The sequence below is a fragment of the Carcharhinus amblyrhynchos genome, chromosome 21, assembly GCF_965287045.1.
Source record: "Carcharhinus amblyrhynchos chromosome 21, sCarAmb.v2.hapA, whole genome shotgun sequence".
NCBI lineage: Eukaryota > Metazoa > Chordata > Chondrichthyes > Carcharhiniformes > Carcharhinidae > Carcharhinus > Carcharhinus amblyrhynchos.
Genome location: NC_137344.1, coordinates 23,408,414 through 23,434,765, shown reverse-complemented (window position 1 = coordinate 23,434,765; position 26,352 = coordinate 23,408,414). Strand labels below are relative to the sequence as shown.

General features: G+C 39.2%; 2 protein-coding genes across 2 annotated transcripts in view; both read right to left on the bottom strand.

Annotated features, from left to right (window-relative positions):
- Positions 1–1,120: 1,120 nt before the first annotated feature.
- cdc42ep4b (CDC42 effector protein (Rho GTPase binding) 4b) lies at positions 1,121–6,499 on the bottom strand. The gene has a single exon (XM_080208818.1). It carries the CDS (start codon positions 6,494–6,496, stop codon positions 5,489–5,491), a length of 1,008 nt encoding a protein of 335 aa, XP_080064944.1. The 5' UTR covers positions 6,497–6,499; the 3' UTR covers positions 1,121–5,488.
- A 196-nt stretch (positions 6,500–6,695) lies between these two features.
- sdk2b (sidekick cell adhesion molecule 2b) overlaps positions 6,696–26,352 on the bottom strand; it is a 966,819-nt gene continuing 947,162 nt past the window's right edge. The window contains exon 46 of the mRNA XM_080208817.1: positions 6,696–6,774. Coding sequence (XP_080064943.1) covers positions 6,749–6,774 — 26 coding nt within the window. The 3' untranslated portion in view covers positions 6,696–6,748. The remainder of the gene's footprint in view (positions 6,775–26,352) is intronic.

Genomic DNA, 26,352 nt, shown 5'->3' with positions numbered 1-26,352 from the left:
CTTGATCTCTCTTACCATTGATCTTTCAAATCATAAATTATGTACTTGTTATATGCTGAGAAATTCCAACTGTCTCTGATCTTGATCAGTTTGCTAGCACTTCCTCAATGGAAGTGTAATTTGTCCAAGATATTTCCACCATTTGCTTCAAGCCATAATTTTGCATTCTCAATTCTTCCCCAAATTGCTTTTGGATGTCTGGATTCCATTTCTAATTTTGCAATCATAATCTTCATTTTTTTTTTTAACTGTTATCTTTGGCCATTCAATATTATAGAATGCACTTTTGGTCCAATGTTATCATATTCTTCATTGTGATTTTGCATTCTGATTTTTTTTTTCCCGACAAGCTATTTTGTTTTCTCAAATTACGCTCAGCCCTTTCTCCTCAGTTTCACTCACTTACTACTCTATCCAAAATCTTTTTGCAATTTCTCCTCAGAGCTGAGGAGGAGGACAGTCTCACTGGTGTAAATTAAGGTTATAGCCTCTAACAAATAATCCAGGAAGGTCCTCAATCTAAGAATATTTTCACAGGAATAAATCTAGGGAGAAAAGACACCCCTGTCTGACTCTGCCCCCACACACAGTAAGATCATTTCCAACTTTTTCAGCTGCAGTTTGTTCCAAATAAAAATTTCATATTTTTGACAGATAGAAAATTTGGACCCAAATCATTAACACAGCTAGATAACTGAGCACTAACTTTAAAAAAATGATATTTTCTAGGACATATGATGCAATTTTTTCAATCCCTGATCATCTTCCCTGTCCCTGCTGGGCAAATTGTACCTGTACACAAGCCAACTCCATTTGCTCAAAAGCACATAAGCATTTTTGTGGTGGTGTTATTCTCTACTGAGCCTTGATTGTGTCAATAGATACATGGACAGAATTAGGTCAAATAATAGCAAAAACAATTAATAACACAAGAGTGCACTTTGCATACAGTTTATTCACCAAAATCCCCCCCCCAAAAAAAAATCAATAAACTACTATAGTTTAATACTCTGATATAACAAAACATTTTAAAATATTAGGCTGTGTTCAGTGAAATCAGTGGTAGTACCACCTGGGTTTTAGTATTGCTGATGCATTTCAAAAATTAAAACCTTGAAAGTAAGACTTGTCAGTTTATTTCATTCATTTTCAAGAAAAAAATACATAATAGAAAAGTGAACTGTCAATACATATACACATACAATGTAGTACCTCTGTGGTTAAATATGGTTGGGAGAGAGCACTTCACAGCTGCAGTATAGTTTAGCAACTAAGTTTTCTTTAAATATTTGGCACACAATTGGATTTATTAAAACAATGAGCAAAATAGGTCATGTGCAAAAAATCACTAGTGGTAAATTTCAAATCAGTTGTGTGTATTACATTCATGGACCAGTTTAACAGGGAACCTATATTCTGAATAATTAGGTTTTTTGCTCAATATTTCAGATTCCCCTTTATCCACATCAGTTTTATTTACAAAACAATAATCAAAAATTTTCTAACTATGCTCCTTCTATCCCACCTGTTCAGTGGTTTTCTGCATCAGCAGTAATGGTACCTGCAAGCCCTGCAGTTAGATTGATTGAAAGAACAATACAAAATGAAACAAGCATGAGATGCCAATGTCCTTTATCCATGCACTATGTTCTCTACATTACTGAAACATCATACCCATTACAGAGACTAACTGGCTGAGTGTTGCAAGCACTTTATTTCAAACCACCAGCACCTGCAGCTTTAACAATGGACATGAATCAAAATTAGATCAGAAACAATTCTATACATGATAACATTACTTTGCTGCTACTTTTTGCTGGTCTGCTTTCATCACCTTCTCCTCCCCCTCCTGAAACAACTCTTTATTGAGCACACCAATTTTAAAAGGTGATCAAATACTTTTTTTTCATAAAAGCAACTTAAAAATTTAATGTGCTGCAGCTTACATCACAAGACAGGAACACTCAGCTTATTTACAGTAATTTCTCTTTTAAAAACACAAGGGAATTAATTTAGTGTTGAAGCTATATTACACATAAAACATACTTCTCACACTGCATCATCTAGTCTGACCTGTCTAGAAGACAATTAGGGTCAATCTCTGAACAACTCCCCAATGTATTAACCTTCACATTTCCTGTTAAGCATGCAGTTAATGCAGTACACTGGTTAGTATGCCCAGTTGTCATCTTGAAAATGAACAGTGTTCATGCTGAACAAAAACACTCCAGATTTGACCAACACTTTACACTGTAGCATATAAAACAATGGTTAGAAAATGTACATGATTACAATATTGAAGAAAGTTACTGTCCTGCACAAAATAGAGTTTTATGGCAACTTGTCTCTTATACATTCCAGCATTCATGGTAGGAGTCATCACCAAATCACTGAATAATAGCATAAATTTAAGCTAAAAATTTTAGGCTGTTAAATAATATGTGCAACACCAGCAACAGGAACGTATTCCTAAAAAAATGCAACTACCTTTGCCCATTTTTAAAAGAAAATTCTGCTCTTAATCAATACTGCATTTATCTGTAATATGAAAAAGGAAAATTAATATCACAAGGCACTATTCTGATTCCTGCCTTCAAAAAAGAACTCATTTGTACATGAAGCACCACAAACTTGGTGTTGCAGTGCAGTTATGGGGAAGCAAGGCAATTAAAAAGTAAAACAAATGGGTATCAAAACATATAGTTTTACAATAAAGCAAACATTTTAGTTCTTCATCAGTATAAAGAAATAGATACTTATGTTGCCCATAGATGGGTGATTTGACCTAATTTACAAGCTTAAGCTAGGATATGAAACTGGAGATAAAAAAGTCAGAATGTCTAACTCCATGACATGCTCCTTTACAACACTTTCTGCTCATCATACAGAATGATTACACGACATTGTAATATTCTCATTCAGAAGTTTTTGCAGCTTGGGTTTTACTTCTAAGCCTAATTTGCACTGTAGGTGGAAAATTGGGCAGTGATTGGGAAGTCCTTCAAATAAGAGGTGATCAGTAATTGGCCTAAACCACCTCCAGTAGCTGGTCCACAGGTTTGCATTGGTAAGCACACAAATAAGTACAACCAGACCAGTAGAATCATGTGAAACTATTTTTCAGGACCAGAAGCATTCATGATGCTTCTCCTGAAAGTATTGTTAAAGCAATGTACCTACTGTATTTTTGTAGCAGCTTCAGCAGGTCCTATGAACACTGTCAGTTAAGTCACACTAGGAACAGTTCTGCACCACAACCAATGGAAATACAAAATTGTACATCATAGGACCTCAATTTGTACATATGAAAGTTGACTCCTACATGTTTCAAGCAGGAGCACTGCTTACTTTCTGGTTTTTGGCCTACTGAAAAATTGTAGTGGGTTGGACACCAGTAGGAACTGGATGTTAAATGCCACATCTGATTTTCAACTGCTACCATTCCAAGAGGGGAAAAAAAAGGGAAAAGGGCTCCAGTATTTCCAAAATATTTTTGTGCAAAATGAAATTAGTTTATTAAAATGTGAAAAATTGAAATTGAACCACTGATTCATAATTTTCTTTCCTGTGAAAACAATTTGCTTTAACTTCAACCATTTTCAAGTGTCAGAGTAAAATGCTCCTTGGAAGGAAACTTTGTTAATGCAGTCACTGTCATTTTGCATCTGAGGCTTTTGATCCAATACATGCATTTGTAAGTGTAATATAAGGCTGCATTACAAATTATTTCAGCTTTTGCATATTTGCCCTCAAGACTCTTCAGCTACATAGTGTATAAACCAAATGATACATAATACTATATTTAACAACCAGTATTGATTTTGTCTGCCTACAAATAAAATTGCACAAAGCAAGACATTACTGGAGGCATAAATTCAGGGCTGCCTATGCAGCACAGTTTTATTCTACATACATATATGGAGCAGAATATTCACTCTTCATTTCAAAGATCTTGAAGCAGGATGTCTTCTGTTAATAGCAAGGTAACAGCTGGCATATGCAGAGACTCTTGATCGGCATTCACTTGTCCTAGAAAGTACACTAAAATTCTTAACCCAATCTGTGTCTTGGCAAAAGGAGGATTAAAACTCCCTTTCTTATGCTACCCTAAACCATTGACATTAGTTTTATGAGCCAGCTGGTTGATCTGTTCTTGGGATGTAAACCACCCCCTGCCCTCAATCTATTATACCTGTGGAATACCTGCACCATGCCTTAGAGTAATTTGATGTTGGGTGGTAATAGTGTTGAGGGGAGAGCCAAACAAATATTACATGGATTATTGCCCTCATTTAACAAAACATTAGAATGGAAACCAGTTAAGCCTTAGAAAAGCCCCATACTTGAATGCAAGTGGATAATGGTCCAAAAACTGATTTATGAACAAAATTTATATTAGTATCTTCCATGACCTCATTATGCCCCTAAAGCAGCTCTGTAGTCAATTCGTCTGAAGAATATTCGCTGTTGTAATTAAGTAGGGCCACTCAGATGTTGGAACAACAGGAATACTCAACATGTGCAATAATGGGGGGGGGGGGGATCAATTCATACATCAACCCCCACTTAATTAAAAAGTGGATTATCATGTTATCAACCAGGCAGGAAACAGTCAGCATACCTCCAGCTGCCAGGTTTCAATTGCAAACTCAGACTTTTAATCAATTAGTAAAACCACTGTGCTATCATATCATAGCTGTTTTCACTGAAAACAGAAAAAAGGTCATTTAAAAGCATTAAGGGTATTCTATAGTGAATAATGTGTGGTTTATTTTAATGTTTAGGATTGTTAGAATATTCCAATTTTTCAATACATCTATACACTATTTCTGAAATGGGTCATAATTAAAGAAACTGTAGTCCACATCTTAATCTGTGAAAATAAATTAGTGTCCAAGGAGTTGGTGAAACCAGTTATCTCAGTGAAAGGCTTGATGCATTACAAGTGACTATGTGCATACCCAGAAAAGATTTGTCCTAAAATCTGCCAAATGAGCATCTAGAAGAACAACCAGAGGGAGGAAAGGGTAAATAACTGAAATTTAGGACTGGAGCACCTAAACCCAAAGGTTCTCAATACAAGGTCGAGTATTGAAACAGGAAATAGACAAGTCACATCTTAAGGAGGTCCTTTGGGCCTCATGGTAAACTGTCAAAATTAACACGAGATCAATAACAAAATGTAATTTTATATAAAAAGGTAGCACAAACACAGCACTTGAACCATTTAGGAACGTGCATAATATGCAATTAACTCTGGTTGAACAGAACATAAGCAGTTAGCCGCCAAGCGTAGCTGCAGATTTTGCTGGCCTATGTGGACTGAAGAATTTTGGTTACAGCCTTAGTATAGAACTTAGTTTCAGTCTGTAGTGTAAGAGTCTAGTGCAATCCTGCCATAATTCATTAATGCTGTAAATTCTAGGACAGACAAATTCATCTTGCTCTCCAAATCCTTAAAAAAAGCAATATTCCACAAAGGCCAATTCTACACACGGATTTCATCCTCTTCATCCATGAAGGTAAAATCCTCAGCTTCATTCTCTTCCTCTCTGAAGGCATCTCTGGATTCAGCAATATTTTTCATACTGTCTACATCTCCATGACTAACTCCCTCATAAACCGATCGCCGCTCTTCTGTAGTCCCAGATGCCAAACTTGACACAGAGCCACTATCTTGTGATAAGTGACTTCCAGATGCTGTGCTGTGTACAACGCTATTAATGTTACTTTGCAATGCCACTGTTGATACTGCAGGCCCCTCTACAAACTTTTCTGCAGTCTCCTTTTGCAAAATAGAATAGGGTTTTTGTTCGTCATCTCCAAAGCCAGGATCAATATTATTTTCCCAAGAGTCTTTTTCCATAACACTTAAAATATCACCAAGCATCGAAGGCCCAAGATCAACATGAAAAGACATGATGGATTCAGCATGTTTTAGTGGAAAGCCACCACTGGAGACAGACGCAGGAAGGTCTGTAATATCTCCAAAATCGCGCTCATCTTGATATTCAGTAGATTTGCTTTCAGCTATGCTTACAGCCCCATTTACAGGTTTCTCTTCCATTTGTTCACTTGCAAGCTTCTTCAAGGGGCTTGATGAAAGGCTCTTTGCCATCTGATTAGTTGGCTCGACAGTTTTATCATTGAGCTGTGGCAGGGACACTGCATTTTTCACAAAGATAGCTGAATCACTTTGTGCCAGCGTGTCTTGCTTATCAACACGTGTCACAGACTGAGACCGTTTGCTGCTACTTCTGAATTTCCGAGACAGTAGCCCTGGTTTCGGGGTTGCTTCAGGAGGAGGGGCAGCAGCAGCAGCTCCAACCTTGCTAGAAAGGAATGAAGTATCTCCAAAGACATCACCCCCACGACCCACATGCATAGTATGGCGGAAATCACCAAGAGGAGCACTGATCATATCTGTAGTCAAGTCTATGCGAGACCGCCGTTTGGACTGATTGGAGCTGGCCACAAGCTGTTTCAGGATCGGCATCTTCCAAAATTAAAATGGATCACAACACAAGTGTACAGAATTTTGGAACTTAAATCCTCAGTGATCAAAAGGTTTTGGTCTTCAGATATATTTCAATATTTTCCAAGGAAACCAAATTCTTGATGCAGATAAAAGCCAAGGTTCAGCCTTTCATCCAACCACAATGTAGAACTGGCAAGACCAATTTGTCACAAATCACAGTTCCTGAAGTTTCATATCTTCCATTGCAATTGTTCTTTGCCAATACTTGTTTCAATATTCCAGTCTACTCAATGTACCTAAAGCAAAAAAGAAGAGTTATTTCCAAACAAATTCAGATCAAAATTCTGATTTGACAAAAAAACAAAAAAAAGCTGAACATTTTCAAACTGACCAACCAAAAAGCTCGATGAAATTTTAAATTTACTACCATTTCATGGCAAACAACTTTGGTAAAATATATTTACATAAGAAAGGTAGGTTAACAGGATCATTGAAGCCCAGATAAGTTGAAAAGACTTAAAACCATATGATCTGAAAGTTCATAGAAGTGCAAAAAGCAAGCATGTTATGAATCACTGGCTAAGCCTCGATCAGAAGTACTGTTTCCACAGCTGGATGTCACTCTTCAGGAAGGATGCAAGGAATTTTTTGGAAGGATTCAATGTCTGAGAAAATTCAGTTTTGTGGAGTTGAGAAGTTGGGATTGTTATTCTTACAGGAAAGGCGAAGAAGAAAGAATTAATAGAGATATTCAAAATGATGAGGGGTTTCATAGAATAAACAGAGAGAAACCGTTTCCATTGGCAGAAGGGTCTGTAATTATGGGACACAGACTAAACACCAAATGACAAATGAACCCAAGGAAAGATGCAACTTTTAAAAATGAATTCAGCACTTTGCTTCCACTACCCTTGTATTCCAGATAATCAGACTTAATTCTAACTTCCAAAAGAGTTGGAAAGGAAACATTTTGTAGAGGACCAAGAGAGTGGAAATAATCAGATAACTTTCAAAGAATCAGCATTGGCAAGATAACCTGAATGCTTGTGCTGTACGATTCTATGAAATCAAGAGTTTAAATGGATGAATGAGATGTACCCAATTTCATTAAAAACACGTTTGTTTATAACCATTTTGTGCTGATGTTCCTGCAAAAAGCAATTACAAACTACAATCTCACATTTTAAATAAATGAAGCTTTGCACGTCAAGATAAACATCAATGTTATATTATCACAATACTGGCTTCAATGACTGGCAACGTCCCCAACTCGAGTGATTGCACATTTAGTGGCGAGATGATACATTTCAGACTATGGTTCAGCTACATACTGCCAGAAAGCAGATTATAATTCTCAGACTCCTGTACAGGCCAATAATGCTGGCCTATATACATCTTCCCCTATTAACACAGCAAGTTCTATAATGGCTATCATCTAAGTTCTACACTAGGCTCAAATAAGGTAGGATGTGGCGTACCAACAGTCTCAGTACGTCACAAATAGCACTGTTAAGACTACAACTCTCGGACTCGACTCTACAGGGAATGATCCCTTTCTTGATTTCCATTGTCAGCGTTACACTCCAGTAGTTATGTTGAAAATCACCCCTTGTATATTCACATAATGACCCATACAGAAGTAATACACTTCTAGGCTTCATTACAGGACAGCAATGAGAAGCTGCTTAAAATTAATTCAACAGGTGTGGGCAAAAGAATGGATGACCAATTATATTGTCAGTGCAAAATTACTTCACTCAATTAATTTTCTTTCAGCATCATTGTTTGTAGGTGAATGTAAGAGAATTGGCACACAGCAAGACCCCACAAACATCGAGGAGGAATTACTACTTGTAGAGTGTGTGGTAGATTTGTGGAACCCACTGCTCCATAGTATGGAGGAGTTTGAATCGTTGAGCGGTTTCAAGAAGAATAAAGATATATTTCTAATTTAAAAAAAGGATAACAGAATGAGGAACAGGTGGGGAGGTAGATTTGAGACCAGGCAGAGATCAGCCATGATCAGATTGAATGGTGGAACAGGCTTGAATTTGCCTACTTCTGCTCCAGTTCTTATGTTCCTATATTAGATAATCTGTTTAGACCAAATGTTGGACACCACAGTCAGAGAGACTCCTCCCTCAATAGGTCCATGTGTTTTTTTTAAAAACCTAAGTATGCTTGGTTTAGGTTCAACATCTTTTTGTACCACATTGAACTGGCAGCCTGTATATCGTGATTAAATTCTCGACTACAGCTTGAATCCATGATTTTTCATAACCGAGAGGCAGGAGTATTAATATAGAACAAAACTGAGACAAACATTAAAAAGGGGGCAAAGTACTTAACATAGTGCTCTCAGCCTCCAAGAGAGCCACATCTCAAGCGAAGCTAGCAAAGCCACTCAGAACAAAAATGGTAGTAGAGAAAGAAAAATGACTTCACTCTACCAAGATTCAACAACTGGTGATAGAAGTGGCAATAAAAATATCCAAAGGGAAACGTGCAGACTCAAAAAATGTTGGGACACAACAGTGCAACAACAAATGTAAAATTGGATTACAAAAGACCAATCCTCCAGCAATCTTAGATAATACATCGGCTCTCAAGTAAAATGGATCTTGCTTGGCTAGGGATACTGCAAAGGCAAGTACAATGCTCCTGATATAGTTATAGCTGAGATCAGTGAACCTGATTACAAGCCTGCAGAGCGGCTATTAATGTTTTACTGCATGTCTAGAAATTTACCTTTGCTGGTACCTGAATGGAACAAGGCGAAGACATGGAAGCAGTTGCACTTAAGACTCTCACACCCAGGCTTCCAAAATATTTTCACTTCATATGCAGTTACCTAGGTAATGAGAGGATTGTGCAATGGGCTGCAGAATATTTGGCTAAAAACTACAGAATAAAAAAAGCTAACTTGTTTGAGATGATAAATCATCTGAAACCCCAAGTATTTATTTGCATCTTCAGAAAGGCAATGTTTTTTCCCCTCATATTGTACACTTCATAATTTACTAGGAAGAATGGGGACCAAAAACCCCCTGAAAATTATGTATTCCCACACATCAACAAAATTTATGGGAAGCATTCCAAAACTGAAATACAATAATTTAAGACAATTCATTTTCAACTTTGAACAGCTCTGATCAATTTTAAGCTGATTACAACCTGCTGATTTTAATGAATGGGTAATAAAACTGCTCTTCAATTAGTCACAATCGTGGTTTCCGTCAAAGCCATAGTAAACTTTACTCACAGTTGAGACGCAGGCTGCTTTATAATCTAGAAGATAATCCAGTGATAGTGACAATTTCAGAACTAAGAACTGCATCATTAATTTTGCTCCTCCAGTTACTATTGTGATGTTGTCACAAGGTTCTCCGAATGAGACAAAGTAATTTTGATTAGATAAGGTCAAGCTGCTCTGAACACAAAGACATCTCCCCAGAATTTTATACTTCAGACAGACTTTTTTGTGTGTTGACTAGCCAAATAAGAGGGTTAAGTTTACATAACCCTTACTATCTCTCCCTTCACATCTTCATAAGAAATTGAATGTGAAAAAAGAGGAAGTAGTCATTACTTTGCGATTTGCAAACAAAATATATGGTACGTTCCAAATAGAGTTTTAGTAAAAAATTAAAGGTGGCTTGATAGACCTGTATTAATGTTTGCCCTCTCTTGGATTTCTCCAAGAAGCACACAACACATATGGGAATCAACCCATGACTGGCGAATCAAGCAATGCTCCCTCCAATTTTACACATGGAGAACAAGGCAGAACGCTGGTCCAGTGTAATGTAAATCGGGGACATATGCTGAAGGAGCACAAACCACCATCACTCCAAAGGCAGGGTATCACTATTAAACAAATGCTAGTTTGTAATTTTTTTAGATGTGCCAAAGGAGAATAGATCAATTTATCATCAGGTAGAATCAACGAGGAGAGGGTGGATCACAAGAATAAAAGAGGGAACTTATGCTGGGAGGCAGAGGATGCGGGTGAGATCCCAAAGGATACTTGGGAGTCACTATTCACCAAGAGAATGACATGGATGATAAGAACATAAGAAATAAGAGCAGGAGTAGACAGTGAGATTACTGTGCAGCATGCTAACATCTTGGGGCATTTTGAGATCAAAATAGTGGTGATGGGTTTCTCAAAGAACACTAAAATGGTTAAGTCCCCAGATTATTGAAAGAGACGAGATTGCTGGGACCCTGATAAAGATCTTTGTATGCTCATTAGCCAGAGGGGTCCTGGAGGACTGTTGCTAATGTTGTTCCTCTGTTCAAGAAAAAGGGGATAACCCAGGAAATTATAAACTAGTAACTTTCAGTGGTTGGGAAGCTATTGGAAAGGATTCACATGCATTTGGAAAAGCATGATCTAATTAGAGCATGGCATGTGGAGAACAGATCATGTCTTATTAACTTGACTGATTTTTGAGGTGATGAAGGTGAACAATGAAGGTAGAGCTGTGCATGTTGCCCACGTGGATTTTAGTAAAGCTTTTGATAAGGTCCCTCATGGTAGGTTCATCCAGAAGATTAAGATGCTTGGGATCTATGGTGACTTAGCTGTTTGGATTCAGAATTTGCTTGCCCAAAGAAGTCAAAATATAATGGTGGAAAGGTGTTTTTTTTTGCCTGAAGGTCCACGACTACTGGTGTTCCATAAGGATCTGTACTGGGACCTCTGCTGTTTGAAATATATATATATAAATGACTTGGATGAAAATGTAGATGGGTGGGTTAATAAGTTAGCAGATGACACAAAGATAGGCGGCGTTGTGGATAGTGTAAAAGGATGTCAAAGGATACAGTAGGATATAGATGAGTTGCAGATATGGTCAGAGAAATGGCAGAAGGAGTTTAATTCAGGGAAGTGAGAGATGCTGCATTTTGGAATGTTAAAGGATAAGTATGCAGTCAGTGGCAAGACCCTGAAGAGCATTAATATACAGAGGAATCTTGGGTTCAAGTCCATAGATCTTTGAAAGTGGCCACACAGGTAGATAGGGTGGTAAGAAAGGCTTAAAGCATGCTTCCCTTTATTGGTCAGGGCATTAAGTACAAGAATCAGGGTGTTGCAGCTTTATAAAACTTTGGTTAGGCTGCACTTAGAGTATTGCATTCAGTTCTGGTTGCTACATTACAGGAACGATGTTGGAAGCTTTGGAGACTGTGCAGAAGAGGTTTACTAGGATACACCCCAAATTAGAAGGTTATGAGCTGTAAGGAGAGGATGAACAAACTAGGATTAATTTTCTCTGGAATGGTGGAGGCTGAGGAAGACTTGATTGAAGTCTATAAAATTATGAAAGGCATATTTAGGACTGGCAGTCAAAATCTTTTTTCCCCTCACCCGGAGAAGAAACATCTAATGCTAGGGGGCACGCACAAAGTGAGAGGGGAAAGATTCAAAAGGAGATTTGATGGACAAGTTTTTAAAAATACAGCATGGTAGGTGTCTGGAATACACTACCAGGGATGGTGGTGTAGGCAAATATGATCAGAGGTTTTTTAGGTAAGTATATGAATATGCAAGTAATAGAAGGATATGGACCAAGAGATTGCAGAAGGGATTAGTTTAATTTGGTGTCATGTTTGGCACAACATCATGGATCAAAGGGCCTGTTCCTGTGCTGTACTGTTGTTTGTTATATACAGATGGACTGATTGGTGTGCAACAGGAAAGCAAACCCATGCTAGAGTACCCACACCAGCACTGCAGATCATAGAAGTATTAAGTCCTTCAAAGCCATGGGAAAGGGATTATCCATTCTCTGGTGCAATCTGAACCTCCAGATTACTTGCTTATGACCCACTCTTCTTCCTCCAGTCAAAATATTTTAATGCTCAGTTCATAAGGCCATCAGAACAGTATACTTTGGTTTCTCTTGATCCTATAAATATTTCAGAACGAGCAATAACAATAACCCAATTGGGGAAGACGTAGTAGTATTATCACTAGACTATTAATCCAGAAACTCAGCTAATGTTCTGGGGACCCAGGTTTGGATCTCAACATGGCAGATGATGGAATTCGAATTCAATAAAAATAAAATCTGGAATTAAGAATCTACTGATGACCATGAAACCATTGCCAATTGTCAGAAAAACCCCATCTTGTTCACTAATGTCCTTCAGGGAAGGAATTCTGCCTTCCTTACCCATCTGGCCTACATGTGATTTCAGAGCCACAGCAATGTGGTTGACTCTCAACTGCCTTCAGGCAACCAGAGATGGGCAATACATGTGAGCCAGCCAGCAAAGCCCATGTCCCACAAAATGAATTTTAAAAAATGGTCACAATGCTATCTCACAGGTAAAAATGACATTTGGGATACTGCCACAGTTACTTGTCTCTTTATTGTGCAGGATAAAGCAAAGACTTCTGATCACTATTTGACATCCACTACTGTAAATGCTAAGTGTGGACATTGTGGACAAATCAAAGTAGACTCTCGTGCCAGCTAAAAATCTATTGAAACTTCAAGTAGACTTTTGTTCATGTGTGAATCTTTAATTTTCAATGAATTAACACCTTGAAAAAAGCTTGGGGAAAGGTATCATCTTGTTGTCCATACATGTATGAAGGCTCAAAAGGAACTCAATGTTGAAATGATGACTTAATAAATCATTTGGATCATTTCACACTTTCGTTTTATGAAAAAAAACTCAAACATCCTGGCTCAGACAATATTAAGTGTAACAAGAATCTTGAGGATTTAAAAATTCACTGTTCTAATATTTGATACTTAAGCTCTACATTCAAAAATTAAGCTCCGACTCAAACAGATGATAAAAATAGTCTGATCATTTCCCTTATAACAAGAACCAATGACTAATGAATGCAATTTAGCCAATATTATTGCAATATTGATCCTCAGGTCATAACCACTGAATTGGCTGTTCATCTGCCTTCTGAAAGGCAAGGCTTTTAATCTGGAATTTCCTCATTACACATGCCAAATCAATTTGCAGACACGCAAGTCAAAATCTCCCACTTATACAATAGGCAATTTCAAAATGTTTTCATCATGAATTCACATTTGAAATCAAAGATCATGGCAGTATATAATCTCAAAATTCCAGTGAAGTGCTATCTTTAAAAGATGTGAAACAGAAGAAATGGGATCTTGAAAATGAAACAGTGGATCAATAATTACTATAATCTCAGATTCAGTTCCTTTCATTATACTTACTTCAAAAAGGTTCTTTTAAAACCGTGCAAAAGTATCTTGTGCTATTGCTCAACCAATAGACCTAGACTCCAACTGAGGTCTCTGCCAACAGGATAAGGCAACAGAGACTGAAGTTTCATTATAGTAACTAAAAGGTATCCTTTGAAGGGAAGTTTAAAAAAAGAAATGCATCTACTCCACAGTGCTACCCTACTCCAGTCAAAAAGTAACTTCTGGAAAAACAGCATAAGAGACAGCTTTTATTGTGGAGGCGAGTTTGGGGTGGGGGGGGGGGGGCGGCAAGCAGGGGGCAGTGCTGGTAGGGAAGATGTACTTAAGATCCTGCAGTCTGCAATGCTGTGCTGAAGTGCACTGCTTTCTAACACATCAGATGATAGGAGAATACATACCAGGTTTGCAACTTGAGAATGCAAATTGAATTTAGATCATAAATAACCAATGAGCATAAAACTTTACATGGCAAAAGTTTATGAAATTAATAATGCAAACAACAACTCAAAGGACCATCTAATTAGATACCAGCTTTTAAATTAATTCATTCCCTTCTACAGTACACATGCACACTATTTTTCATTCAACCAGAAAACAATTATGGAAAACTTGTCTGCAGGAGGTGTGCATGACAAGGGAGCACTTAATGCGAAGCGCAGATCCTTAAAAGATGTCTTCTGTTCGATGTATTCTTGTTCTAGCTTAGAGAACTACCATGAGCTACTGTAGTTACAGTATAGATGCTCTACTAGTATGATCCAAAAAACAAGTCAATTTTGCTTTGCCACTTAAACATCCAAATAAGAAATCCTATTTTGGTGAAGTGACTTTATGATGTTCCATTGCTTTTATGCTTGCTTGTCTCTCCAGGTATACTTGGCATCTGACTGGGCTAAAAACTAAGAGGGGAGGTGACAGAAAGACTGGCTGTATGTTAATAGATTACCAGGACTGGAAGAGGGAAGTAAGGGGAGAAACTGCAAACGCACAAGCTATAATTTCTAATAGTGTGTGGAGAGTCGATGCCCAAGGATTGGAGAATCAACATTATACCCTTGCTCAAAAGGTGCAAGGATAAATCCAACTACAGGTCAGTTTAATCATGGTGGTGGAAAAGCTTTGCGACAATAATCAAGGACAAAATTAACACTAACCTGGAGAACTGCAATTAATTAGGGAAAGCCAGCAGAGAGCAATTAAAAGCACAGTGTTAATTAAATCAACTGAGCCTTTCAGTGAGGTAACCACAACTAATAAGGGACATGCAGTTGTGTTCTACATGAGCTTCCAAAAGATGTTTGATAAAATGACACAGATTTGCCAGCAACATTGAAACCCCTGGAATAAAAGGGGAAGAGGCAGAAGGGATACCATGGTGGCTGGGTTATGCAGTGTTGTTTTCAGACTGGAGGCAAGTAACAGGGGGGCTCCCCAAAGTTTAGTACTGAGACCATTGTTTTTTTAAGTGGATTTTAATTCAGCTAGGCTTGGTAGTTTCAAAATTTGCAGGTGACAAAACACAAATAACAACAAGAATTACAAACTGAGAAGAGGACAGTGATGAACTTCAAAGAGGATTTAGGTAAATTGGTGCAATGGGCTGACATATGCCAGATTAAAATTAATGCAGAGGAATATTAAGTGATACACTCATTCTTCCCATCAAAATGTAAATATAAAGTGTACAATTCTAAAGGGCACACAGAAACAGACACTTCTGGCAGCAAATAAAGCTAGTTCCAAATTGTTGTTCCGTAGAGAGGTTGAGAAAGTTAGCTAAGACACGAGCAATCCCAGGTTTTATAAAGAGGTAAGAGTACAAAAGCAAGCAATTTATCAAGAACATTTATAAAAAACTTTAGTTGGGCCTCAATTGAAGTACTGCATTCAATTGCAGGCACCACTTTTTTTTGGAAGGCTTTACAAAGACTGCAGAAAAGATCCACAGAATTTCACAAAAGTGGAAATTCAGCTTCATGGATAGATTGGAGAAGCTTTGGCTGCTCTTCTGGCAGGAAAGAAGGTTGAGAAGAAATTTGATAGCAGTATTCAAAATGAGGAGTGTAGACAAGAGAAACTGTTCCCAGTGGTAGGAGGGTTGAGTAAAGGACAAACACCAACTGAAAGGTGTTTTTGTCTAAAGAGCCAATAATAAAGCTTTTTAAAAATAAATGTGGCAAATAGGTATGATTTGGAATGCTCTGGGTGTGTGGTGAAGACAGATGCGAAGAGTATTGCAGGGCTATGGGGAAAGGATAGGGGTGGGGCTTACCTGACTTGCTCTTGCAGAAAAACAAAAAGTGTTGCTGGAGCTGGCAGATAAGAATATTGCTTTAAGTTAGTCATAAATACACACACAAATCCTTACTAGTCACCTTCAAAAGCCTCTAACAAGCTTTTGCTCACTTTCCCCAATTCAATATCCGATATTGGATATATAATTGCAAGCCAAATGTTTAAAATCATTAAATCTTGAATAGGTAAGAAATGCTTCTGTATGACACTTGGTCTTTGCCTGTACAGTGCACCTCCTAAAATAGTAATTTGACAGTAAAATTACTGTTTTACAGTCATTTAATCTGAAAATGCCCAATTTAGTTTCATGCTGTACACGGCCTTGAGAGATTCAATTAAGCGACCATTTCAGCTGGATCCCAAATTGTTTCCACATTTCTGTGGTGATACAAGGATCCAAATGACTGTTCAATCCATGCTCTATCCATAATTGTTTATTCATGAAGACAGCAGGCAAATGCAATTTACTTCAACTAACCCTCTTACAATTCTGACTGTTTATTCGGATTCCTCCTTGCGCCCCTTTGCAATTTTGGCTCCGATTGCCAAACTGCAGCAGTCGCCTCTCCGGGTCACTGTGGCGAAACTAAAATACCACGCAAAATAACCGACACACTAGTCTCAACTCTCACCCGATTGTGGACGGTGGACAATTAGCTGGCAGTTAAAATAAAACGTCCTTGGAAAAATAAAAGGGATGAAATGCAGCTGGACACTGCGGAGAACTGGATCTTACAATCATCTCTGTAACCGGACAGGGGGCGGTAAACCACAAACTTCAGCATTCTGAACTAACATGAACAGTGAGTGACATCATACTTAAAGTCGCAGCGCCGGGACTAAAACAAAATCAAAAATGTTACAAGTTACGCAAAGAAACAGGGAAAAAAATCAAGCGCACCCGGTTGATAAAATCGATAACTCAATCTGTAATCCCAACGCTTAAAAATGACAAGAAGTGCAATAATATCCTTAGCGATCGCAGTTCGATCTTGGAGTTTACAATACACTAACCCGTTCCTTTTTAATCGAGTGTTTTTAAAGGGCAGAGACGCTGACACCCGAATTCGCGAGAAGCTGGAAAACCCGACTCCGTAAACCGCGATCAGTTGTCACACCTGAAAAGGAGCGATTCTCAAGGGTTCTCCGCGTACTTACTGGAACAGAAAGAACGTAGACTCTGACCGCGTCGCTGGAAGAGTACACACACCAACTGGGATAGGTGGCGCAGTTTGAGCAATGTACACCATCTCCTCCCCTTTAACACTCTCATACATCCACGTGGTAAACTTCACATCAGGACACTTAATTTAAGTAGACACGCAGTGGAACGGAGTAAGGGTTTACTCGACAAAAGGTCGTTGTAATTGTTACTTATACAGGTAATGAAACAATAATCGGTTTCCAGATGTACAATTGACATTACGGATGTGAACGGCACAAGCTTAGGTCAATCTCGGATTGGGTTTGTAGCATCTTCCGAACTAAACCTAACCACAACCATTAAGGATAGGAAGGTCCATCCATTCCCAAAGAATAGAAAAGTCTCCTTTTTTTCCCCCCACATCTCAATCGCAATAACAGCAAGAAGTATTTCAATAGTGTAGCATGAAGGAGCCGGAGAAAACTGAAGTGGGAATTGGGGGAAGAACTCAATGATTGAAGTCACACTAGGTACAAAAGGAAGATGGTTGGAAGTCGGTGATTTAAGCCCCAGGAAGTCTTAGGGTAGAGCCCTAGGTCCGAAAATCTTCAGTTGCTTCTTCGCTAATAGATGGTCCCAGTAGCGGGAGGGAGGCGGAGGAAGAAATCTGCAGACAAATCAGTGACTAGAATAAAAAGGGAAATTCAGCTACCTTGTTATCAATTGGATACAAGAGGATAGAAAAACGGAGTTCCTATATTATGTATAGCAGTACTTCCCAATTTTTCTTCTATTGAACGGGAGAGGGGAGCGGTTGCTTAGTGGAGATTTCGGGTGGGGGTGGGGGCAAGGGAGTCACAGATGGAGGGGCAATGATTCTACTATTAGATACTAGTACCACGAATCACGAAATGTTAGTATGCAGGTACAAGTAATTAAGGTGACTGATGGAATGCTGTCCTTTATTAGGGTAAGAGTTGAACATAACAATAAGGATGTTATGCTTCAGCAATGATGTGGAGATGCCGACGTTGGACTGCGGTAAACACAGTTAGAAGTCTCAACACCAGGTAAAATCTAACAGGTTTATTTGGTAGTAAACGATGCGAGCTTTCAGAATACTGTTCCTTCGTCAGGTGAGTGGAGAATTCTGATCAGAAACAGGGCATATAAAAAAAAGCACAGTTTGCAGAATACTGATTAGCTGTAAAGACTCGCATTCTAGTCTGCCATTGAAGTCTTAAAAGGTGCAGACGTGAGTGGAGAAAGCATTAAGCATAGGTGAGAGGTGCATATTGTCTCCAAACAAGACTGTAAGTGAGATGTTGCAAGTTCGGATAAGTCATGGGGGTTACAGATAGCGTGACATGAACCCAAGATCCTGCTCGAGGCCATCCTCGTGTGCGGAACTTAGAATGTGGAACTGAGCCACGACAGATCAGCCATGATCTTATTGAATGGCAGGGCAGGCTTGAAGGGCCAGATAGCCTACTCCTGCTCCTATTTCTTATGTTCTTATGTTCTATCAATCTCTGCTCAGTGACTTTGTGCTGTCGTGTGTCATGAATGCCACATTTACCCGAAGAACATTGGAGAACATTTACCCGAAGGTCAGATGCCGAATGCCTGTGACCACTGAAGTGTTCCCTGGTGATTGTTAAGCAGTGTTCATCCATTGTCGAATGGGCATTCGGCCTCTGATCTTCGGGTAAATGTTCTCCAAGGCAGCCTTCACAACATATGACAGCACAGAGTTACTGAGCAGAGACTCTCAGCCAAGTTCCGTACACGAGGATGGCCTCAACCGGGACCTTGGGTTCATGTCATTATCTGTAACCCCCATAACTTGCAACATCTCTCACTGTCCTGTCTGGAGACAATACACATCTCTTTAACCTATGCTTAATACTATCTCCATTCACATTGTCTGCACCTTTAGACTTGAATAACAGATTAGCTGTAAAGAATCAGTATTCTGTAAATTGTGTACGCCTTTATATGCCCTGTTTCTGATCAGAACTCTCCATTCACCTGACGAAGGAACAGCGTTCCAAAAGCTTGTGGCATTTACTATCAAATAAACCTGTTGGACTTTAAACTGATGTGGAGACTTCTTACTATGCTACAGACCACATTTCAAACTATGTACAGTTCTGGTTTCCTTAGTTAAGAAATAATGTGAATAGGTTAGTGGCAATTCAGAGGAGGTTTACTAAATTGATAACGGGAATAAGTGAGTGGGTTGTCTCTTATAGGTTGGGCTTGTTTCCACTGGAGTTTACAAGAGTAAGGGGTGAGTTGATTGAAGGGTACAAGATCCTGAATAGTTTTGACAAGGTCAATGTGGAAATAATGTTTCTTCTAGTTCCAGAGCTAGGGGGTACCCTCCTAGGACAGAATTTTCTCTGAGGGGTGGAATGGCTTTGGAACTTTGCCTCAGAAGATGGTGGATATAGAGTCATATTTCAGGTGGAGATATATAGATTCTAGTTAGGCAAGGAATCAAACAGCATTAGAGGGTACAAGTGAATATGAAATTTGAAAAATAAACCAGCCATGGTCTTATTGAATGACACAGCAGGCTTGAGGAGCTGAGTGGCTTACTTCTGCTCCTATTTTGTATGTAGGTGCTTTACTTTTGAAAAACTTATAGCACATTTCATAAAGGAGGACTATACATCTAAAAGTAACAAAAAATTACTTCCTTATGACAACAACCAATAATTACCCAAATGCAATTTAACCAATGTAGTTGCAATATATTCACTTATAACCACTGGAATGGATGTTCCACTGCCTTCCTAAAGGCAGATCAAAGCACCTGGAATTTCCCTAATACACATGCCAAATGAATCTGCTAATGCTCAAGAGAAATCCCCCACTTATGCAACAGAATTTTTAAATGTTTTCATCGCAAGATTTCAAATGGGTTTATTTTAATATCATGGAATTACAGTCAAATTCCATAGTGAAATGCAACTTCATAATTTATAAGTAGAGTTGGCGGGGAAAAGTGCGTCATCGAGCTAGAGGTATACAGCACAGAAGAGACCTTTGGCCCATCATGTCTGCACTGGTCAAAGTCAAACTAACTATTCTGATTCCATTTTCCAGCATTTTGCTCACACATCCAAGTGCTTCTTAAATGTTACAAGGGTCTTTGCTTCCACCACCTCTTCAGTGAGTTCCAGACTCTCACCACCCTTTGTGTGAAAAAGATTTTCCTCATGTCCCTTCTAAACCACCATCCCCTACCTTAAATCTATGCCCCTTAATATTGATCCCTCCACCAAGGGGAAATATTTCTTCCTGTCTAATATTTAAATAGATTAAACAATTATTTTGCTTCAATACTAATGGGAGATAGCATGACATTAAATCAGATGAGTGCTGCGTGATTAAATAAAATGGAAATGTTTAGAACAAAAACTCAGGATAAGCCACTGGTCTGGATGGATTGCATCCACACATTTTTAATACAGAAGAAATAGAAATTAGTGCACAATTTAAAAAAGGTGCAATGCCATAGAATCATTGAATCCCTACAGTGCAGGAGGCCATTTGGCCTGATGAGTCTGCACCAACTCTCCAGAGCATCCCATCCAGGCTCCACCCCATAACCCTATGTTTTTATCCCACTAATCCCCATCTTGGGACATAAGGGGCAATTTCACAGAAACCCTACAGTGCAGAAAGGCCATTCGGCCCATCAAGTGTGCACCAACCACAATTCTACCTAGGCCTTAACCCCATACCCTCATTGCATTTACCGATCTAGCAACCCCTCCACCGCCCCCCCCAAACACCCCAGCCCCACACTAAGGGGCACATCTTTGGAGTGTGGGAGGAAACCCACACAGACATGGGGAGAACATGCAAACTCCACAGAGTCACCCAGGGTCAGAATTGGACCAGGTCCTTGGCACTGAGGCAACAGTGCTAACTAACCATTGCCAATTCCTATATCATTATTGCCAAATGCCCCACTAAACACCTTGGGTTTTACCATTGACCAGAAACTGAACTGGACCCGCCATACAATAGTGGCAGATTAGAAGCTGGGAATTCTGCAGCAAGCAACTCACCCTCCTGACTCCCCAAAGCCATCAAGACAAGACAAGTCAGGATTATGACGGAATACTCTCCATTTGCCTGAAAGTGCACCTCCAACACCACTAAGAAGCTCACCACCACCCAGGTCAGCAGTCCACTGGATCAGTACCTCATTTGCCATGTTAAAACATTCATACCCTCTACCACTGATGCACAACGGCAGCAGTGTGTACCATATGCATACAATATGCACTAACAACTTGCAAATGCTCCTTCAACAATAACTTCCAAACCTGTGGCCTCTACCACCTAGAAAGACAGGGGCAATAGGACACTTGGAAACATCACTACCTGCAAATTCCCCTATTTTATACATTAAACAATTCAAGGGAGAGAAGGAAAATGGTGAAGGAGATAATCAACCATTATAGCAGAATAGTACATGGTTGAAGTGCTGAATGGCCTAATCCTGTTGCTATGATTTACATTCTTGTGTTATGGGCTAAGAGGCCCATTTGTGAAATGTTGAAAGAGTGGATATAGAGAAAATGTTTCCTCTTGGGGGATAAAAGTACATCTAAAAGCCATCAATATATGACAGTTACCAAGCCAGAGAATTATCCAAGTATGGTGGAAATGTGGAACCTGCTGTTGCGGAGCGGTTGAAGAAAATATAGATGCATTCATGGGGAAGTTAAACATGCACATAAGGAAAAGAGAATACAGGTAACTTTAGTTGTCTCATGTTTCCTCATCTGGAGTGGAGCATAAACGCCAGCATGCATCACTTTGCTCAAATGGCCTAATTCTCTGCCATGTAATCCTGCATATTGACCTTTACTCTTATTATAAAGTCAGAAATGATAACTGCACAAATGACAATTGCACAACATTCAGCTGTATTGGCAATTCCTTATAATTAGTCTGTGCCTGCATGAAGCAAGACCTGGATGACACCCAGGCTTTGTCTAATAGCAAGTAACATTTCTGACACAAGTACCAGTTCATGACCATCTCCAAGAAGAAAAAAACCTAACCACCATTTCTGACATTCAGCAGCATTGCAATCACATCTTATACCAACATTCTAGGGGATGCTGAAATACTTCCAGCTTGCTGAGGGGAGCACAACTGCTGTAATACTGAACAGGCTGATATCATCCAGTGGAAGGCAGTCTGTCTGACATCCCATCCACAACTTAAACATCCACTCCCTCCATCAGTGGCCCACCAGGGCCAAGTTTATATTAGCTGTAGCGTGCATACAGCAAATTGTCAAAATTTCTTTGGGAGGACCTTCCAAACAGTCCTTAAGGATGGTGGAGGTCACTAAAGGATGCAAGACCCTTGAGGACACCAGCACGTCCAAGATCCCCAATCAAGTTGTACACCAGCCCGAATTGGGCATTCAGTGTCAAGCCAAAGAGCTGAATTTTGAGCCTGCCCATTGATTGTGGCAAGGCACTAACAGCCCTGAATGCCAGTTTCCCACACCTAGAGGTGAGATTGGAGTGGAATAGAAACATTGAAAATAGGAGCAGGACACCATTCGAGTCTGCTCCACCATTCATTATCATTCAACTCAATAGTCTGATTCTCACACACAGACACCCTTTGATCCCTTTTACCTCAAGTGCTTTTTCTATCTGCTTTTTGAAAAATTCAACGTTTTGGCTTCTATTACTTTGTGGCAGTGAATTCCATAGGCTGAGCACACCCTTTTCTCATCTCTGACCTAAACCATTTATCCTGTATTCTCAGACTGTAACCCTTGGTTCTAGACACCCCCATCGGAACATCCTCCTTGCATCTACCCTGTTTGGTCCTGTTAAAATTTTTATAGGTTTCTGATTTAACCCATCATTCTTCTAAACTTCAATGAAAAAATCCTAACCATCCTAATACATCAGTCCCACCATCCCAGTAATCAGTCTATTAAATCTTCTCTCCTTCTGGGGCAACAGCAGCCTTCCTCAGATAAGGGAACCAAAATTGCACACTATTACAGGTATGGCCTCATCAAGGCCTTGTAATAACTGCATCAAGACATCCCTGCTCCAGTACCTGAATCCTTTCGCTTACTAAGGCAAACATACCATTTGCCTTTTTTATTGCCAGCAGCACCTACATGCTTACCTTCAGTGACTGATGTATGCGGACACCCAGGTCTCATTGCACATACCCTTCTGCATCAGATAGAAACCTGCCTTCCCGTTTTTGCTACCAAAGTGGATAACTTCACATTTATACAAAATTACACTGCATATGCCAATTATTTGGCCACTCAACTTGTCTAAATCACACAAGGAACTCTGCATTCTCCTCAGCTCATCCTCCCACCCAGCTTTGTCTCATCTATAAATCACTGCCTACCATTTGGACAATGACCCATTTATTCCTACTGTTTCCTGTCTGCCACCTAGTTTTCTATCCATCTCAATACACTATCACCACTATTCCACGTGCTATTATTTTTACATAATTTTCAACATGACTTGCATTTTAAGGTGGTGGTATCACCACATCAACAGCAACTGAGAGTCAGCTATAAATGCCAGCCTTACAAAGAATGATGCAAAGATAATGGTCTCGCTTTTGCCTTCATTGATCTCTGGATATCAATGTTAATAAATTTGCCAATTTAAACTTTTGCTCTTACATCTGTCATACTTTAATCTGAAGTAAGTTGCAAATGTTCTGGGATGTTCACCCTGTGGCCACAGGGCCCCAAAAATCCATTAATTAAAACCACGACAATGTATTGTGCAAATTTGTAAAAGGCCCAAAGGTCAGATTGTTTTTGGAGGGCTCTTTTTCTAGAAGGCTACATTTGGAGTTTCAAAGTGACTTCTGGTTTTCTGGGGCTCCTTTTCATTTTCAAGAGTTCAGGATATCTTTCTTTCTTGGTACTTTCTCTCAAATTTGGTTTCTAAATACAGTCCCCAATTAACAATAATCTATGGTCAGATTAAAGGCAAATTCCAACAATTTGAAGCAATGAGACAGGTTATAGAGACAAAGCATAGATGCAAGTCTATAGAAAATGTTCAACGTAAGAAATTAAAATTCAAAGTAATCAAGATTTTCAGTTGCAAATCAATTAAGATTCATTAATAACCTTGAGTATTCCCTCACTTTGCAGGATAAATAACATTTTTGCAATTCAATTCTGGTTTATGACATCTTGTTCGAAATATCAGTGCTAAGGATTAAGTTACTGAAAATAATTTAGTAAAGCAGAATGACAAGATGAGGCTAATACCCAGTGCTGGCTGCTCCTAAGGTGCAAACCTGCCTCAGTTGAAGCCTGGGGGCAGTAATGGGCATCGCTGAGTTTTCAGAACTACTTGCGATTTCCAGAACAAATCTACCCACTACCTCCATATATTTTGAACCTGGAAAGGACTCAAACATTTTCTGATTTAGGATTGTTAAGGGAACATAAGAACATAAGAAATAGAAGCAGGAGTAGGCCATCTAGCCCTTCGAGCCTGCCCCGCCATTCAATAAGATCATGGCTGATCTGTCGCTGCTCAGTTCGACTTTCCCGCCCTCTCCCCATAACCCTTAATCCCCTCTCTTATCAAAAACCCATCAACCCGCGTCTTAAAAATATTTAGCGAGGCAGCCTCCACCACTTCAACGGGCAGAGAATTCCAGAGATTCACCACCCTTTGAGTGAAGAAGTTCCTCCTCAACTCCGTTCTAAACCGCCCCCCTTTTATCTTGAGGCTGTGCCCCCTAGTCCTACTGTCTTTTTTGAGCGGGAAGAGTCTCTCCACCTCTATCCTATCCATCCCATTCATCATCTTATACGTCTCAATGAGATCTCCCCTCATTCTTCTAAACTCTAACGAGTACAAGCCCAGTTTATTCAACCTCTCCTCATAGCTCAACCCCCTCAACTCCGGTATCAGCCTAGTAAACCTCCTCTGCACTCCCTCCAAGGCCAAAATATCTTTGCACAGGTGCGGCGCCCAAAACTGCACACAGTACTCCAGCTGCGGCCTCACCAATGCCCTATACAGCTGCAGCAAGACCTCCCTACTTTTATATTCAATCCCCCTCGCTATGAAGGCCAGCATCCCATTCACCTGAGGTAATCTACAAATTTACAGAAGCATTGATCTATAAAAAATGACACTTGAGACTCCATAAAATACATATTGCCCACCATAAAAGAAAAAGATTGCATGTGCCTTGTTTTTATATCCAAACTTCACAAGGTCTCTCCTTTCTCTCACCTCAAGGATTAAAGGACTCAATTTGACTGCTCTATCTTCATAACCTGTCATTTAAAGTTCAAGGAAAATCTTAGGGATCTTCAAAATCTGGGGCTTGAATCTGTGTCTTATTTCTTAGAAAGCAAAGCTATCAGTGTGTATAACTTAGTTTATTTTACCAGCTCATCTAATGCACATATTTAACTGTAATGTACTTTGACTGGAGTTCAGCATTCTCATTTGTCAAATGCTGCTCAGTAGTGATTTAACACATTGATAGCCAAGCCTTTTTACTTCACCTTCAATTCAGCTTTATTCATGAACTGTGTCTGTCACCCATTTTTCTTTCAGTATGTAATAAACAAACTTGTCTGTACCATTATCCCTCTTAGCAAAGCTATTGTTTTCCTAATAAAAAGAGTCAGGATAAGAATCCAACAAGAAACCAAAATGGGTTATGTTCCTGACAGAAAAACCTATTGGCTGCCTTAAGTTAGGAAGAGTACTATCCCTTAAACCCCTCACCATCTCTCACATCTTTCCAATTTGCCACCATTCTCCCAAACCCTTGGCTACTTCCCTGTCTGAGCACTCACATTGAGCTTATAATGAGGGCAGGGGAGAGGGAGTAAAGAGATCACAGAAAGGAAAAAGAACAGACTGAACATCCAAAGTCACAATGTAGTTTTTGATAAGCACAGTAACCATGCTAAAATTAAAATGGAAGTGACACTATTCAGGTAGATTCCATTATTTATGAATCATGCCAAAATGAAAACACATTAAAACACTTTAAATGGGGATATGTGTATTAAGTCTCACCTATTATTGTTCAGCTCTCTTGCATGTTAATCCAATTTATTTTGCAATCCCCCAAGTTGTATGCTCACAGTTTGCTACTAGTTGGAAATTTATGTCCTAAAGAGATACAGTCCCAGATTCCACAACCTC

Coding starts and splice junctions, on each gene's coding strand:
- cdc42ep4b (XM_080208818.1), bottom strand. CDS start 6,496: ATGCCGATCCTGAAACAGCTTGTGGCCAGCTCCAATCAGTCCAAACGG.